Source organism: Perca fluviatilis, chromosome 15, assembly GCF_010015445.1.
Source record: "Perca fluviatilis chromosome 15, GENO_Pfluv_1.0, whole genome shotgun sequence".
Classification (NCBI taxonomy): Eukaryota; Metazoa; Chordata; class Actinopteri; order Perciformes; family Percidae; genus Perca; species Perca fluviatilis.
This window is the reverse complement of record NC_053126.1, coordinates 11,244,695-11,263,950: the sequence shown is the minus strand read 5'-3', so window position 1 is coordinate 11,263,950 and position 19,256 is coordinate 11,244,695. Positions and strand designations below refer to the sequence as shown.

Genomic DNA, 19,256 nt, shown 5'->3' with positions numbered 1-19,256 from the left:
TGTTGCGCAACAGACAAGACCTGCTGTATTTCAGGATTAGTACTGAGCTGTCCAATTCATTCATTTGCTTCAGATTGTTCTACTCAAATCACAAGCCTACAGCAAATATGACTTAAATGTCTTTATTCCACCCCTGAGCTTTGGCACGTGAAAGCCCCAACAGTAATACGTTAAACCACTCCCGCTCCTGGACTGGGCGTGTGTCAGGAGCGCAGGTGTGATTGTATCCATTCCCAACAGTCTCCCCAAGTGGTTCGCTGTGGAAATCAAGAGGGGAATAAGTTCAGGAAGTTCAATAAGAAGTGAATTTACCTGCGCCAAGGTGCGTTTGGAAAGCTGACCGTTCAGGAGTGGAGTGGCAGAACTGGATAGAGAGGCACAGAGAGAGAGAGAGAGAGAGAGAGAGAGAGAGAGAGAGAGAGAGAGAGAGAGAGCGCAAAAAAAAAGAAACAACCGGGAAAAGTTACGGATGCACTGAGAAACCAGAGCGATTCATCAACTGTTGATATTTTCTAATTAAAATACCACTTAACGACTAAGAGCGGAAACATCTACAGTCATGAAGAAGTATTCATATCCAGGTAAGCGTGTTGCTCTTACATAACGCAACGTGTTTTTTTCCTTTTGAGATATCATCAGGCTGATTATAGGAAAAGGCTTGTAAAGTATTGGCGTGTGCGTGCCCGTGTGACAGCTAGACGGTATTGACGTAATTCCAGGTAAATGTTTAACAGCAATAGGTTATTCATCACTGCTCCTCAACAAATGTGAACATTTCAAACTTAAGTCTTCTTTTTTTTTATTTCCCCTTTGCAAAAAAAAAAAAAAGGGCCCCACATATCTGTGGGTGTGGTTGGGAAACATTTCTTCCCCAAAGGCCAGATGATGGTCTTTTATTGTAGCCGTTATAGCCTACATATGGCATCATGACAGAAAGGTGGCACCAAGAGCTTCTTCTAAAAAGTCTTCAGGCAAAATGTGAGTTTCTTTTATGCCCTGAAGAACACAACAAAGAAGTTCATTTGTGGCCTTCTTGCCGCTGGTGTTTGTTTGTTTGTAATAGAATAACACTAAAACAGAGGAAACATGGAGTGCACAGCGGTTGTGCAGGATTCATTTGCAGCTGGTTGAAGAACAAAGTAAAACATTACAATACTGTTTACTTCAACCATGAGAGAATTAGGTTGTTAATCGGTTTTGATTATGGTGCCCTTCATTCACGCCTCCCTGCTATTAGCCTGAAGAAGGACTTGAATTGATGCATCTGCATCAAATCTGAGCCTCTTTATTCTGGGACTGGCTGGATCTGATTGTGGTTATTGCGAAATTGTGTCTTATTAAAAGCAGAGGTTATCATAACTGGGTATTAAACAGCTTGCAGCATTTTAAACATGCCTGTATACTGATTGTGCAGGTGAAGTCAAATGTTGCTGCCTTGCTCAAAGACACTTCAGTGGGGAAATGTGAAGGATAAACTCACTAACCATAAGGGCTGCCCCAAACAGTCCATCACTACCTGTGTACGTCCTTGTGACATCCCTCTATCTCCTTCCCTCCTTCCTTTGTCTCTCTTCTCCTCCAACTCTTCCTTTTTCCTCCCCTTTCTCTCCGGCACTTCTTACTATCATCTCCTGAGCCTCCTTGCCCTCCTCCCTCCTCTCTCTCTCTCTACCCTTCCTCTAAGCTCCGGCTCAGTCCAGTGTACACAACCCTATCCCGCGGAATGCCGGCTTTCCCGGCTCGTCTTTCCAGAGTCTTTGTGCGATGAAGCGTCCAACGGTTTTCCATCAGAGCCAAGTGCATGTTGGGTCATGCTGCCTCTCCTCCTCCTGTGTGTGTGTGTTCTTCCTCTGCTGTGCGACATGTGTGGAGCTGTCACATTCCTTGTCAGAGCTCTACTTGTGGAATTGTCTAATAACAAAGTGTGTGTAGTCTGATGTATGTGTGCGTGTTGTGAAAGGCCCTCTTCTCTAACATGTAGGGGTGTTTAGACAAGCATCAGAGATGTAGAGAGGTGGCTTTGACCTGGTCCACACATACACGAGTATATTTTTTCAACGTAGCTTTATCTCCGGGGCATTTAGGTCACTGTAAACAGAGCTTTTGGAAAACACCGGCTAGGTTGAAGGGTTGTAAAATGTCATTTGTGTGTTGTCGTGTAGGTCAGGAATATTAAGGTTTTGGGCTTGTAACCTTTGTGAGGCGTCACCAATGAGGCAACATTTCTTCTTCCATTGTATGTGTATGTGGAACAGAGACAGAGTCAGAACGGGCTACGGCGGTCACTGCTAAATAATACAACACCGCCACGAAACAGACGCCAACGCCGTCGGTCTTGGACGAGACCAGAGACAGTTTAGAACCAAGGGGGTAAGCGAGCGTCTGGCAAGCGTAGCTCCTGTGGCGCCATTTTGATGCTAACAAGCACTCACCCGCCGTTAGCATCCCATTGACTGCCATTCATTTTGACGTCACTTTGACAGCGAATAACTTTACATCTGAAGCGTTTAAAGACTTTATTTGTCCATTGTTTATTACTAAAGAAACACGACAATGTATAAAAGGCTCCATGACCTTGTATCTCACGTTATGGCTCCGAAGCAGAGGTTTTTGTAAAAATAGGCTAACGATTGTGTCATAACCAAGCGACTTATTGTCACATAGTAGAGGAATTACCGTATAGTACAGGAGAAGCTCGCAGGCAGTTTCGACTTACATTAGCTGTTTAAGTTTAATTACTAATGTTAACTAGCATTTTAGTTTAGTTTCTCTTGGCACAGCTACCAGAAGACTTACAACTTTCAGACACGTTGCTCACGTCAACAACTCTACGTCTTCAAGCTCAGTTGGAGGCTGCGCAGTAACGGTCAGCCCTCATCGGAAAAGTGCTTCTAATATCCTCCACTGGTCTCCGTCCAGAGCAACGGGATCTGTTGGTCCATTTATTTAAATGTCTATGTTTAGAAAGACGCCCCAACGCAGAGTCATTTCAATGGGATAAGTGAACTTGAACACAGATTATGCGAGAGTAGTTTGTCCCATAGTCACCAAAGTAAATATTGGACCCATTTTCACAAGCCACATATCACTCCAACATTCTGACAGTAAAATGGCATTTTTCAGACGGACAAATCAGAGAAAATGACTTTGTTCAATAGCTATTTCTGTCTCAGGAACAAACACTCGCGAGATCTGGCAACACAGATAGGCTAAAGTCAACTAATGTTCGCGAACGCGACAGACAACTTATTTTCGTAATGCTTAATATGGCTTTTAGCTGTGTAAATATGTAATGTTAGCAAAAAAAAAGTTGCAAATATAACTTTTAATCCATCCACACAACGCTCACTACCCTTACAAACGAGTACATTTAGGAGACAGGAAATCCCGTTTTATACCATATGGGCAGCGTGTGATGCGCTATCTTTAGTTGTAGAGAATCTTTAACGACACCGTCGGACTTCTAGGTGGGTAGTAGTTAGAGATTTTTAGAGGGACAGTCCATGTATGGATGGGTGAGTTTTTTTTTTAAATCGAACAAAGGAAAACCCCTGTTTTTAATAATGTACATGTGGACTAGGCCTGAGAGAGGAAGGTTCGGCCTGTGTGTCAGCACGTGTGCTTATGTTTTGTACGCAAATACCCTTACACACACAAGCAGAATGATGATTGTGTATCTGGCACATGTGAAGTTTTAGTTTTAAACCTTATGTATAGAAATGTGTATACATGTCATGTTTTGAGAAGGGGTTGCATAGGCGTGTGTGTCTGTGTGTATGTCTCTGTGTTCACTCATGTGAACCCCTCGCAGCTGCTCGTGGAGCCGATCTCTGCCTTGCACACCACTCCCTCAAGTCGTCTGGATCAATGAGTAACCTGTATGAATAACAGCCCACTCCAACACACAGAGTCATTTTTGTCCAAGTACACTCCTTTTGGTATGTGCTTTTATGTGCTGCTCAAAACACACATACACACCTAATTCCACTACTTGTACCTGTGTGACGAATGCCTCACTCCATGTTGCATTACGGCTTTTAGCCTGTTTATACTGGAGAGTCAGTGAAGCTTTGATTCAGAGCCTGAAGCTATTGTTAGATGGTAACTTGAAAGTCAAGCTATAAACTGTGTTGAGACATATTTGCCCTGTCATCTTGCAAAGCATGCAGAGGATGGTCTAACCTTCAATTTGGCTTCCTAGAAGCCTGTGAATATGGACTAATAAGGTATTGTAACACGTGGACATGCACATACAGTACTCTGGTTGGTATCCGGGCCGTATGCAGGGTTTTAGAAATACTGAGGTCCGAAAACTAAGCTGCCTCATGGGGTTCGGGCGAGCATGCCCATGTGTTCAAGTAAAACGAAATTTACACTACAGTCACCATTCAAATCTAATCATAACCAAATATGGGAGCAATAGGTTGATTTTCTGTTAATTTCTCTCTCCGTGCTCATCTCTTTGTTCTCTATACCTGCCAACACTCCCGTTTTCCCGGGGTTCTCACTTATTTTAAGGCAATCTCCTGTCGCCCTCCTGTAATTTGCATGGCCCTCAAACTTTATTATAAATAATCGTCATACACAGATCCATATGTTTGGTTTGTTTGTCTGACATCACCCACTCTGTCAGATTGTCTATTAAACGCAATTTACACACACAATCTACACACTCCATACAACTTCAACCCAGCTATTACCGCAACCTGGCAACCCACAATCCAAAATCCACAATCCACAACCCGATTCAAGGGGCGTGTATGCAGCGGCTCTCTGCGCAGGCAGACGTAGCTGTTAGCTTAGCTGTTGTTAAAATGGCAGGGCAGGACAGCATATAAGTATATACACCTGGAAATTTAAGCAGAGTCGGACTGAACAGTTTCCATTTATATCTGTTACTCACCAGGATAGTGAGCAAAATTGCATACAACAACAACAACAACAACAACACCAACACACACATAAACTGAGAAACAAATGCATAGGATAGACACATTTATTAATATTATATTACATTCATGAAATGATAAATGTTAATATAAAATGATGTGTGTTTTGTATCACAGTGTTAAATTAAATTAAAAAATATTTTTGTTGCATCTCTTTTCGGTGTTTTTAATTTGTAGACGGCCCTAAGCACTCATCTTACAGCAGCAACAACAACAGCAGAGAGCAGAGGCCCGTTCCAGAAAGCAGGTTTAGTGAAAACTCTGAGTTGGTTAACCCTGAGATGAGGGAAACTCTGGGTTTTCCGTTCCAGAAAGAGAGGTAACTTAACCTCAGAGTCAGTTACTATGGTAACTGAGTCTGTGAACCTAACCTGGTCGGGAGCAGGTTTTCTTCAAGAAACCTCTGAGAGGGAGGAGACTGAGAGAAACGGGGAAAAAACTTGAGTTTCTCTCAACTCATTTCCTCATTCATTCAGTCTGTATCAGGCGCATTTTAATGCAGTTTGTTATCTGCATGAATAAAAAAACGTATTGGTTTATGTTAGGCAGACTATAAAATGTTTTTTTTCTCAAACATGTAATGTCCTTTTGTCGACGATCCCGTTGATGAAAAAGCTGTATTAATTCAGAGAGTTTACGTCGGGAGATCATATTGAGTCCCGACTAGATGTTTTTTCATTTCCACATAACCGATTTGAGTGGTATTTTTTATCACAGTCTATTAGATATGTAGATACCTTATCCTTCCACTAGTTCAACATCGTGGACAGGCTTTAACATCCCAGCAGATTCTTTGTGTCGCATTACGTTTTTTGCAAACGGCAGTTTTCTTTATAACAGCAGTGGATCATACTGTAATAGCAAAGCCACTGTATGTAGAGCCGTGTGATCGCTCTGAAACGTTTTTTAAACGTGTTATGTTCCCTGGACACAAACCAGTGAGAGCCATTAAAAAGAAATAAATGATTATACTTATAGTTCTGTTAATGATCATGGTGCTGCAGCCTCAGAATGGGATTAGTATAGTTTACTTTTTCGCCCGCAGGATTGCACCTGAATAAAATTATAGGTGTAGCCTACAATTCCAGTTTTCACCAGTAGCCTAATATTATAAGTTAACTGTGATTAAATATGAAATTAATACACTGTGAATGCGTACGGATTGACTCGAGCAGCAATTTTCTGCCACACCAATTCTCTCTCTTTTGCAGCAGCAGCCGCTGTCTTGCTTTTTTAACGAAATGCATGTTGGTTCAAACTCGCTGTTTGTGTGCATGAGTATTTCCGCCGACCCGTTTGTTTGTGGTTGTTACCATGGTGAATCGTAGAATCATGGCTCCATTCATACTGCCTTATGTGCACGCGTAACCCTGAGTGAACATACTCCGAGTTGATTGAACCAACTCATATCAGCTGTTCTGGAACCGAAAACTCAGAGTTTCCCATCTCAGGGTAAATCAACTCAGACATCAAGGTTAGACTCAGAGTTTGTTAAACCTCCTACCTGGAACGGACCCCAGAAGCCAGCAGGCAAGTGTTATTTACATAAACTTCTGGTGTACTTACAAACTTTCCAATCCATCGTTTTATGAGTACATAACCTATTTGTACTAGTGTAGACGTTTGGTATCATTTTGGGCATTATTAGTGGGGTCATTTACGAGATACAAACGTGGGTCCATTAGCCCCTGCGCTAAGCTATTCAGCTGATAACGCTACTCTACGCTAACTCTCCCAATGTTCGACCCAGGTGAAAAAAGCTTCTGGGGGGTTGTTTGGCTCGAGGTCATGGTGCAAAGGACCCTAGGGTGAAATAACTCCGAACCATCACTTTAAACTGCAGCATTTATGTGATAAATTTATGTTTTGTAATAATATAAATCTGCCCATTTTTATTGTAAACCTTATATGATTGACAGGTGTAGCAGCGATAACTACGGTTTCCTACAAACAGACTAAAGTTATCATTTATTCCAACTTCTGTCAAGCTGCTGAACTCCAATAGTAAATCTTAGTCCAGCAGAGCAGGGGTGCAGTAAATACCCCAGCCATTTTTGCACTTTGCACTTTAATTATTAGTTAATTCTCAGGATGTTGTGTTTTCTGTGTTGTCATGTGTGTCCTTTTGTCTTTTGTGCTTTTGTGTCCTTGTGTCTCAGGACACTGTGCTGATCTCACTTTTATGTTGATTTTATTTTATTTTACTTTATTTTACTTTATTTTACTGTATTTAACTTGAGAATGTTTTTATGTTACATATTGTCTGTGTTGTGAAGCAACGGATGTGGCACTGTGTCCAAGACAAATTTCCCCTCGGGGACAATAAAGTGTATTCTATTCTATTCTATTCTATTCCTGGCTTAGTAAACTGTCGAATTGGCCATTTGTCTAAAAGGTATTTCTTTAGAGATAGATAGGCTGTTAATCCAAAAACTGAGTGGTTGTGTAAATAACTTAAATGCATGTAACACAATCATTACTTCCACTTTGTTCTACACTATACTCTATTCACACAGTGTCACTGATATACTCTGGAATGTGGACTTCCCCTGATTGCAGGAGGCCTACAGTCTATGTCTTGTCTCTGCTGTGTATGGTCCTCCCCTCTCAGCCATGTGGAGCCTGCTCTGAAGTGTCCACTCCGCTCTGTGTTTATTATCTGCAGCAAAGAATGCAGCTCTGTGATGCTGTCTGCTGCTGCTGCTGGGGGTGTCAACTGATACAACAGACTGCCTGTACAGTAGGCCTGAAGCCAGGAGAGAGCCTGTAAAAAGATAATGGCAGGCTAAGAGAGGATATGATGTGTGGTGGAACATGTGCACTTACATGGGTATTAGAATGATAAAGTGCATGGACAGGCACACATACATTTATTACAGGCATACAGGCATATATACACTTATTTCACCATTTCAAATAGATGTATTAATTAAAATACCTTAAACATGTAAGTGACCTTAAATTCAAGTCTGATTAACTTATAGACTTGATAAGACAGACTTTACCACTAATCTAGAAGGGAAAAGTCCATAAAACGAAATGTGCAGGAGCAACCTTGTCCTGTCATGACATGAATACATTTTTTATTGCTAACACTTTAAGTGTTAGTGATTAATATCTTTTCAGAGAGCTTACTGGAGCGGAGAATTTGCAAGATAATGCCTGTTAGCTGCATGCAAGACTCCTTGTTGGGAGCAAACAAACTTTTTATATCACTCATAGCAAAGTAGTGTAAAAAGATAACTCTTTATAACATTACAACTATCTGGGAGTTGAACAAACATTATTTGTATTGGCTGATTTCAACTGATGGGGGCATGCTTCAGTTTCAGTTTGATGAACTTTATTATACATGATAGTTCAGAAACAGTATTGCAAAAGCGATTAGATCAATACAGTCAATAAACATACAATTTAGATCATGATGACATAACATTTAGCCCTGTGCTTTAATGCACCGCCACATAAAAACCAATAAAGCTTATGCGCCATACCATGTTAAGATGGAGTGACATTTGTTTATGTCTTTCTCACATTTCTCAACGTGAATGTACAGTACACACAGCCGCTCACTCACTCAGTTGTTCACATATGTATGACATGCAGTTAACTACGTGTTTCCTGGGGAGTTTCAACCCATAAAGGTCCATGAACTATTTAACTGACTCTGTGGGTTTTAACAGTCTCTCAAGAAGGAAGGCCGATCCTTATCTGCCACACCAGTATTGTTTTATAGACTGCCACGGTATCCTGTCTAACCCCGGGTTAAAAACACTTTTATATAATATGATTTGGGCTTGTGTTTGTGTTGTGAAGAGTACAAAAAGGTGACTGTGTGTTTGTCAAAGCGGTGTTGGTTTTCCATGAGCGTGGTGAGTGAGGAATAGGTTCGTGTTGAAAGTGCAGAGGTAGGAAAAGGTGTTGCCAGTTTATACCTTTGGCGCCAGAACAACGGCTATTCATTTGGGAGGAGTGCAGTACAGGGTCATGGCCAATGTCTTTCCTCGACTATACGTGGGATCTCATGTGCGTATGAGTCTGTTGGTGTCCGGTGTGTGTGTGTGTGTGTGTTCACTGTGGTCCTTACTCATTAGGAATGCATCCAGGTAAAGGCCATATCTGGACATAAAAACAATCTTGAAAAATTGCTTTTTTTCTTTCTTTTTTCACTCACTCTCTTTCTCTCCACTCGTACATCTGCTCCCAGGTCTTTCACAGGCATAGTTGTAAAATGCTGTGTTTGCAGCGTACTCTTAACATGTGTAATGAGGGCCATAAAAGCACAATGGAACAGATGGGTGATTAGAGAGACAGAGGAGGAAGGGAATTAGGTATGAATGACGTTAACGTTTTCACATATTGATATTGACTGTGTGAGGACTGTGTTTAGTGACGGTAGCTTCACACTGTAACTGTGGACAGAATAAAAATTACAACGGTTATTATTAATGAAGTTTTAAAGAAAACACCTCTTCCATCACAATGTTGTGGCTACACTTCAACAATGTCTACCATACAGTTGATTCATGCGTTACTGAAAACACAACATAGCCCTAAAGGGAAATGTGCAGTAAAAGAGGACAGAGGAAAATGGAGGAAAAGAAAGAAACAAGGTAAAGATCCTTCACCTCCTGCTCAAATAAGACACAGCGTGGCCTCCTTTTGCAAACACAAAAATCTCAGGTAGTTGTGTGCAAAAGAGACAGAGCATGCATTATAGTGCATGTTTTGTAAATCACTCCACCCACACAAGGGTGTCGTGTGTGTGTGTGTGTGTGTGTGTGTGTGTGTGTGTATGTGAGAGTGTGTGTGTGATAGCTCTTGTGTTTCAAGTATGTTAAAGTGCTGCACCCTCTGCCCTCTGTTTACCTTCTCTAGTCATCTGAGACCAATAACTAATCAGTTGACATGTTTGTCCAGGCATAGCCATGCACTTGACCGGTCATGTTACACACACAGACACACAACCACATACACGGCTACACCAAGCAGTGCAATTGACATCAATCAGTTTGAGGCCCATAGTAAATACGCAGACAGCAATGCATTTACTCGGGTACACAATATCACTTGCGGCACTGCAAGGTTTTGTCCATTAGAATAAACACTGGTTTCATTTTTTTTATGTATCATGTGCACGTAATGACCTCTGTTGTACATAGCAGTGTCATAAGACAAATATGACCTCAGAAGATTACAAATCCCCTCGAGGGGAACAATGCATGGATCATAGTGTCAGGAGATTTTTTTAAGAAACCTGTTCAAGCAGTGATATGTGCTGTGCGCGTGTGTGTGTGTGTGTGTGTGTGTGTGTGTGTGTGTGATGTGTGTTTTTTGGTGGCCATAGACAAGACTGAGCAGGTTAGTACAGCCACACATACATAGACACACACACACACACACAAACACACAAACACACACACACACACACACACACACACACACACAAAAACAAACACACACACACACACACACACACACACACACACACACACACACACACACACACACACCTTTGTGCCAACACATACAGTTTAACTTTTCAGGTGTCACTCCTTTAGTTTGTATTAAAACTCACTGTGATTGGCTAATGCATATTTGCTGGCTTTATGTCTGTCAGTACTTTGCTCTCACTTTAAACCACTCGGTGGCCGGAAGTGTTTCCTTGGTCTTTTTGAAGCACTTTGTGTTGTAAGGGTGTGTGTGTGTGTGTGTGTGTGTGTGTGTGTGTGTGCTCTGTGCGTTGCACGCGCGTTGTGTTTGTTTACCTGCTCTTCTCTCAAGGTGTATTCCCCGAAAGACCGAGTAAATAGTTATGGGCCGCGTAGTTTTGGCTGCAAGGCTTGAAAGACTTGGCTGGCTTTTATTTGTTCCGTCACGTTTCTATACACTTAAGCTCTAAAACACACGTATATGTATACACACGTTACAGACTGACAGTGTTATCATATGGCTCATAGCAGATTCATGAGTTGCACTTAAAGCAGGAAAAAGGGGTTGACTCTTTGACTGTTGCACCTTTGACACTCTGAGCGCCCAGTTCGCGATTTAAAGTCTAAGAAATTAGTCAAGACATCCTCTCTGAATTAACAATCAAACGAGAAGCAGCTCTGTTACTGACATGTATGTCAATTTTAGGTTAATACTTACTGTAAAACTGACATTTTTACAATATACGTAACCTGGAACATGTTTTCTGTGTCAGTGCTTTGTTGAGTTATATATATCAATTTAAAATAATGAGAGTATCTGCACTTGTCAAAGTATCCAGCCTCCTCTGCCAATTGTATTTACCATCTGCCAAGGAAGTACAAATGAGCTAATGCAAAAATATTTGCTTGAATAGACATTATTTTGTTGTGTTTTAATTGAATGTGTTATTCAGAGTAATCTGTCAATTCTGATGTGTAAAAGCAACATCTGTAATATAATTGGTGAAAAGTAAACGGTTATGCTTTGCACCATCTGACAAGCAAGCACTTTTGAAGAAGCAATTTCAGCAGTTTCACTTAGCCTCATGTCTGTCACGCTCAAGATGCAGTGTAGTAAAATTTGGGCTTGATTGGGCTCACCTGACACAGAAATCGTCTTGTGGGGCTGGTCGTGGCAGAAATATATATAAGGGCACTGATCTCTGTTTGCACATTTCATCATCTCTTACAGTTGTTTCTACACGCACACACCACACATTACACTAGCTTTACTCATGTCTTCCAGTCATACAGCGGTACATTCACTCCCTTTCCCCTTGGACCAGCTGCCTCTTTGTTGAAACCAGTGACAACACAGGTGGAAAACCAACCACCATGTTTGCTGGCATTACTGGCAGAAAATGAATGTCATGTTATACTGATTTGCGGTAGGAAGTATTTCTAAGAACAGGATGGGACAACTGAACTGACTCACCAGCCACCGGATGAACTTACCTCATTTGAAAAGCACTGACTGGGTTGATGCAGAGATGAACAGATGACGGTGGAAGTGGAGAAAAGAAAATAACAAATGTGTGGTTGACGTAAGAGAGATGCAGCATCTTGTCGTGCCATCACCTGTTCCAGGAACAGAAAACCATAAATGTGAACATCATGGTGGCACAAGAAGAGAAGTCAGCGGATCACCAAAATCACTAGGGTTTATTGTGTGTGGAGCATTAATATCTGTACAACATTTTGTGGCAGCGATATTTGAAAAACTTGAATAGAAACTTGGTTTATTTACGTTATTTGATCATGTATAATGCTTGGGCACTTTTTTGTGATGATAACCTGCCAATCCTCTCACTGATATTTGACAGAATTAAGTTTTACTTTATTGATGTGCAAACAGGTGAAAAATACACACCTTAGAAAGGTTTTATACCTGAAGAAGAGTTGTCCCACTCTGTGCCATGCAGTTTTATTACCATGCTATACTTCATGCATTTTGTCCTACATGCGAGTTTGGTCTGAAGTATTTCCACATCATCCAAGCAGTGGAAAAAAAGTCTGGCTTTCCTTCAGCAACTAAATGTCAGTTTCTCAGTGGTCAAGCAATAATAGTGATCTTTCAAATATCGGCTGACTTAGTTTTTTCACATGATAACTATAGATTACTTGGCCTTAGGGAGAATGTGAAGCAACTGTTTTCCACTTGGTGCTTATGCATCTTTTTCTGCGTTGTTACAGTAAGTCCAGAGCAATGGCTTAAAAGCTCATTTATTGGACAGTCAAAAACCAAACTTGCCACTCAGGCTTACTGTAATATAAGTAACAATAACAAAAAACTGTTGGCAGTGAAGCATTTATCAGGAATGATGGATCAGAGCGTGTGCAGTAGTTCTTTCCTAATGCTGAGCCTCTTGTTGATGAATATGTAATGGAACATCTGTTAATCATACAGATTCTCTTTCCTCCAGGAGATGTTACTGATGTCCTTTTGTCCTTTTTGTCCCATTTACAGTGAGATCAGCCAGCGGGCGGACAAGGAGAACAGAAAGAGAGGGATCTGGCATCACCAGTCCCAGTGAGTAAACTGCACCCCTTTCACTTCCATCTACACATACATCATTCATCCATACATTCCACACATGCGTAGCTAGTACAGCATACATTCAGTGCATCCATATATCTGAAAGACTGTCCACTGACAGATCCATGTCCATGCATCTGTCATCCATCCAGATTTGGTCATTGTCAAAGTCATGCACTGGCTTAACAACCTACATTTAATCACTCACTATTCCTCTAAAGCATTATGTAAGTCAATGTCATTGACCCTCAGCAGAGGGATGTGGTAACACTAAAGTCAGAGCAGGTCCTGTTTCCTGTTCAGATAATAGCTGATAGCAAGTAAACAACAGATCACAGACACAGAGAGCTTTAGAGACAGACGGATGGCACAGTGTCTTACAAAGAACAAAAGTAATTTGTGTCTTGGTATGCTGATTTGTGTGTGTGTGTGTGTGTGTGTGTGTGTGAAAAGAAAAGAAAAGTGTGCCTCTTTCTTTTCTTCAGAGAAAATTTTAAATATATTCCCAGCCATCCCCCAAAAGAATGATTTTTGTTTGTGTTTCTGCCGACTAGAACAGAAGACATAACAAGATACCTTAACTAAAAGAGCACCACTGGCTCTTCTGTCACTATTGGTATCAAGACATTTCTTTGCTACTTTTTAGTCCTTAATTACTTTGGGGTTGCATGTTAATCCTTCCTCACACTCACACCTTCTCCTGCTAGGTTTGCAAACTGTTTGCCCTTTACTTATGGTAACTTACAAGCCATCAGTTACATGTTTTGCCATTTGGGGTCACCAAAGCGCACATTTTCCTTATTTCATCACCTAATGCTTCAACATTTGGCAGCTGGCTTTACTGAAAGAACTAATAAACATATGACTACAGACAGATACGTATATTAAAGAAAAAAAGAACCATACAAACACATTGTACACACAGGTCAACATGCAATTACCCAAGGGCACTGACTGGAGCGATGTGTGTTGCACAAATGTCAGACTGACATGTCTGAGTGTGTTTGATCTCTCTATCAGAGCTCAGACGCTCACCATGTGAGCTTTGACCCCGGGCGCAGTGTGAGTGACGTGCTAAAGGTCAGAGGTCATCTGACTTTCCTGAAGGCAGAGATTGGTCTACACCAAGCAACAGTTTAGAGCGAGGGCTAGGGTTTCACTAATCTTCATAAAACACACACACACACACACTAGTCACTCTTTCTTTCTCTGTCTCAAATATTCACTCTTGCTGTCATTGCCGTCACACTGCCTCTCCTGTATTAATCCTTGAAAATATTTTTGGGAAGTGTGTTTTGACAGAGTCCCCCCCCCCCTTGCTTCCACCCTGTATTGTTTTTGCATGTCAGTATTATTTCAACAGACTATCATCCTTCCACACGTTTACAAAGGCAGAGCTGTTTCCGATTCATCATGAGGAAGTCTAGACGTAGTTCAGGGAATGTCTTTCACTCCAACTTGACATGATTGCTGCTGGGATCAAATGAATCACAGCTACACACACACACACACACACGCACGCGCATGCACGCACGCACGCACACACACACACGTATGCGCGCACGCACACACACACACGTACGTGCATGCACACACGCACGCACGCACACACACACACACACACACACACACACACAACACACACACACACAAGGAACATTATAAGTAAGCTGACGGAAGAGGTTGCAAGTCCAACGGGTTATTTTAGTCTGTAAGGAGCCTGTCCATGTCACATGGCGGAGCTAATGGTTTCTATTTTCAAGATACAATGCTGCTTCAGTCTTTTGCTCTCATCAGAGGAAAGGGAGGGTAGGAGAAAGAAAGCGAGAGAGCTGTGAATGCAACATATGATAAGCACATGGGGATGTCGTAATTCTGAATTCATTAGCAAGACACACTGAAGGAATCAAACTGGGGAGAGGGAGGGAGAACAGAGAGCCTGAAAGAAAAGAGAGAGTAAGAAGAGGAGGAAGAGGAACAGGGAGAGAGAGAGGGAAGAGAGAAAGGGAAGTCCAAAAAAAGAGAGTGAGAGAGAGAGAGAGGGAGGGAGAGGGAGAAAGAGAGTGGAGTTAAAGAGCAGACACTACATGTGGCTGTGGAGGGAGTGATCTGGTTATGGAGGGGGACAAATTCTCAGGTAAGACAAACTCTCCGGAAACTCTCAACCCAGACGCTTCTATTCTGAATGAAAAACAAAGTGTAGTTTAAGGTTCTTCAATCAGTGTTTTTACTGTGATGGGGTGTCTATTCTGTAGCAGCCTTCCTCTATTTTCCCCTCTATGGTATTTTCCATTCTCTCATTCTGTCCTGTTTGCTGACTGCATGTTTTCTTTGGGGTTTGGAGCTGGAGCTCTGCAGCAGTCTCTGTAGCTGTAGCAGCTTAGCGGACCTATTTTGGTGTATCTGTCTTTATCTGTTCTGTGCCTGTTATGTTTGCACGCTTTTTTGTCTCTGTTTGTGTCCACCATCTCCACCCCTCTCTGTCCCATTGTTTCCAGTTAAATACTTTTGTCTTTACAGGTTGTCGCTCATTTGCCAACTTTTTTCCATTCCCTGCCAATCTACACATTTTCACATTCACAAGACATTCGTTCCAGGACAAAAACTTTCTGAGCATTCTGTGGTGAAGTGATATTTCTCAAACATGTTCTCTCTCTTTTTTTCCCGTACATCTGCATTCTCCCATTCTTCTTTGGTGTGAAAACAGGAAAGAGCTCTGTTTGAACAGTACTACTCTTGTCCCTTGTGGCTCTGATCCCGAGTCGGCCATCAGTCAGTCCCTCCCTTAGCTAACAGGAGAAAGCCCTGCTTCAGTCCACTAGCAAAGAGTAAGCTTAACTTGCAAATGAAAATCCTTACTTTTTCCAAACTGCCCCTCTGACATTGTTTTCACCATTGGATGCTGTAAACAATATTGAATTGATAAGACGTTGTCTGTGTTGTGTGTGTGTGTGTGTGTGTGTGTGTGTGTGTGTGTGTGTGTGTGTGTGTGTGTGTGTGTGTGATTGTGTGTGTGTGTGTCTTGAACATTATGCTAAAGTCATTAGTGAGGCAATGCTGTCTGCTTGTTAATAGTATTTTATGAGTGTGTGTGTGTGTGTGTGTGTGTGTGTGTCTGTGTGTGACCCAGCATAGCTTGTAGCACCTACACGGTGTGTGAAAACTGGATGGAGGTGAGATCATTGACAAGTGTGTGTGTGATGGAGGTATCACTCTCCCTTTTTTTTTTTTTTTTTTTTTTTTTCTCTCTCTCTCTCTCTCTCTCGTTGTGGCCTCTTGTCTCCAGGTGCTTCCTCCAGGGAGTTGTAACGGCTTCAGCAGGACATACTTTGTGTATGTTTTTGACAGAATGTTCACTGGAGTATTTATGCATTCATACTTTCTAGTGTGTAGTGTGTATTTCAGTGTGCTTTTGGGTCAGTTTGATGTTAATGCGTGTGTGCACATACAAGCAGGAGGTATGTCGAATTGTATGTCTAAAGGCTGGGACCTCTATGTGTGAGTGTGTACCGCCTGTGAAAAAGTACAGGAATCAATTCCTTGTGGTATATTGGCTTCTACAGGCTCACATGTAATAAAATTGTATTTCAGATATTTGGACATGTATTGGTATGGCCAAATTAATTCAGTTCATTTCTCACTAACGTTCCTCCCACTTTGCTGTTGATGCTGATATGCAAGGCTCCCTTTGTTTCCTGTGTTTTCTTCCCACATGAATCTACACTGATGACGCTCTCAGCGGAAACTGTCCATCAGCCACACAGACATAGGGGCTGACGTGCCCCATTCATTCCAGTCACAGCGTGGTCATCTGATGATGCTTCATGAAAGTCTTTGTGACACAGCCACCGTCAGCTCAGACTCATGACTTAGCAGCCTTGGCTAGCTTAGCTGACCCTCATGCAAAGGTTTTAATGAATTCAGTGAAAGATGCCGTGTCATCTTGAATCTGTGCTGTTTGATATGTAATATATGCTTCCCCCACCAGGTGGAGGTGCTGAGTTGAGTAATCCAAAATACCTTCACCATAATGTCTCCCTCTCTCAGTTGTGAACAGTCACACGAGACAACACGTGTTTATCACAGCCTGCCTGTTTTGAATATCACCCTATAGGTTTACAGAGAAAAGTTATTGCCTAGAGGAAATTGTGGCCATGTTGCCTCACGATTGGTGTTGTTGGGTGAGTTGCCATGGCAACGTGCTGAGCAGAACAATGTGAGTGCAGCAGGAGCAACGAGGATGGCGTTTACAATGCTGGCTTGTTGACGTACAAAACAGTGTTATTACTCGGTCGAGAGAGCAGAGGGCGGAGGTGAGAGAGAGACAGAGCGACAGAGAGACAGAGAGACAGAGAGAGAGACAGAGAGACAGAGAGACAGAGAGAGGCCTATTGAGAGTCATCAGTGATGGAGGACAGCTGCTCTCTCTATTTACCAAGCCATCCCATGCATGTTGGAAGACACACACATGCAGGCAGAAGCATGTGTGCAGACCATAGACTGTATATAGGGTGCAGACAGTCAAAACACACACACACACACACACACACACACACACACACACACACACACACACACACACACACACACACACACACACACACACACACACACACACACACACACACACACACACAGGCACATTGCAAAAAAGACCACTGAGCAATCAAGGGGGTATGCCAGCATGTGAGCTGTGTGTGTGTACAGTGCAGTCGTGCCATGTTTCCAACAGGTGCAGTATTTGATTAAAGTTAGCAGAGCCTGGCTGGGTGCTGCTGTTTAACATTTGGTTAAGGGCAGCTGCTGTCACTACAGCTGTGCATATACTTTAGGCGAAGCTACTTCAGCATGTGGGCTCTGGGGCCACATGATGGGTTTTCGTGTGTGTGTGTGTGTGTGTGTGTGTGTGTGTGTGTGTGTGTGTAATATTGTGAAATTGTCTGACCTGCAGCTATATATGTACACTAATCAGCTTCAGCTATGCAAATCTTTTGTTTGCAAACATTTTTGAACATACTGGACAGTCAGTGATCCTCACTGCAGTGCTCTCTCTTGCCGTTCATTGCCACGTTTAGCTGAGAGCACAGTACTATACTGTAGTGTACTGTACTGGAAGCCAGGCACTTTTCTGGTTATGTTTACACTACCAGTGCTGCTGATTTCATAAGTCATGCTAACACTGCTCTCTTTCTGTGTCTCTCTGTTTCTTTCTTGCTTTCTCAAATCTTCCAGCTAGTTTCCATTTAAGCAATGGGGGTTCTCTCTCTGCCTGGGGAGAGAACTGGCACACATTTACCCTCCTCTCCTCCTCTCCCCTCTGATGTCCTGAGCCAGGTACAGTTGCTTATTATGGGTGTTGCCATGTAAACAGAGCAGTGGTAACTAGCCAGTCACATCCAAAATATACACCCGTACAAATGAACGCACGCAATCAATGCACACACTCACCAAAGCTCAACACGCACAGATTTAACCTCATCCAGATGGCTCATTTGACATAGCCTGACTCATGGATGAGCTGTCTACATGGAGGCCAACAAAGCATTTGTTGTTTAATGATGAACTCAGCAGGAACCTGGGGTTTCCTCTCTAGCTGATATTGGTAATGTTTGAAATAACAATGACTGTCTAAACCTGACATGACTTGAAATGAAACACGGCTCATTATTCACACTATAAAACTGGCTGGGGAATGCTTGCAATTCCTGTAACACACAACTTTCAACGGATATAATGTTACTAAATGGTTTATTTTCTTCACAAAAACATACATTTTTACACATAGGGACTTATTATTGTGACATTATTCTTTTTTATATCATCTGCTGAAAACCTGTTTTTATAAACTTGTCATCTACATAAGTGCTTTATTTTGGTAGATTAGTATTGACTTGACCATCTCCCACTTAACAATAAAAACTGATTTATTAAATCTGCAGAGGCTGCAAGAGAGTGGTTACATTTTGATAGTGAGTCAGAATCTGGTATTTTAAAAAGTTGTAAGAAGTTGCATTTGAAATAGCTGTAGTCGTGAATATAACAGTTCCGGTTGTATCCTTGCATCCCAATGCCCAGTGTGGGTTTGGTTACTATTTAATTGTTTCTTGGAGCTGCATCTCAGATTCCAGAGATCGCAGGACTACCGTCCATTGGCACAAGCCGGTCCGCACGGGAGGGTGCAGACTGGCGCCGAGGCATGTGGGCCTGTTGGTGTCTTTGTGCATGCGTAGCTCGACTGCTGACATTCGTAACCTGCTGTTGCCCTGGCATTACCCTAGCAACTGCCACGCCGGCTTGTCA

General features: G+C 42.1%; 1 protein-coding gene across 2 annotated transcripts in view; it reads left to right on the top strand.

The window, feature by feature from the left end:
• Positions 1–229: 229 nt before the first annotated feature.
• Positions 230–19,256, top strand: part of LOC120574065 (septin-9-like) — a 91,201-nt gene continuing 72,174 nt past the window's right edge. The window contains exons 1-2 of one of the 2 annotated variants that reach the window (XM_039824102.1): positions 230–581; positions 12,888–12,950. In XM_039824102.1, coding sequence (XP_039680036.1) covers positions 560–581; positions 12,888–12,950 — 85 coding nt within the window. In that variant the 5' untranslated portion in view covers positions 230–559. Of the gene's footprint in view, positions 582–12,887; positions 12,951–14,980; positions 15,094–19,256 lie in introns of those variants that run through there. The other variant, XM_039824105.1, reaches the window with a different exon arrangement.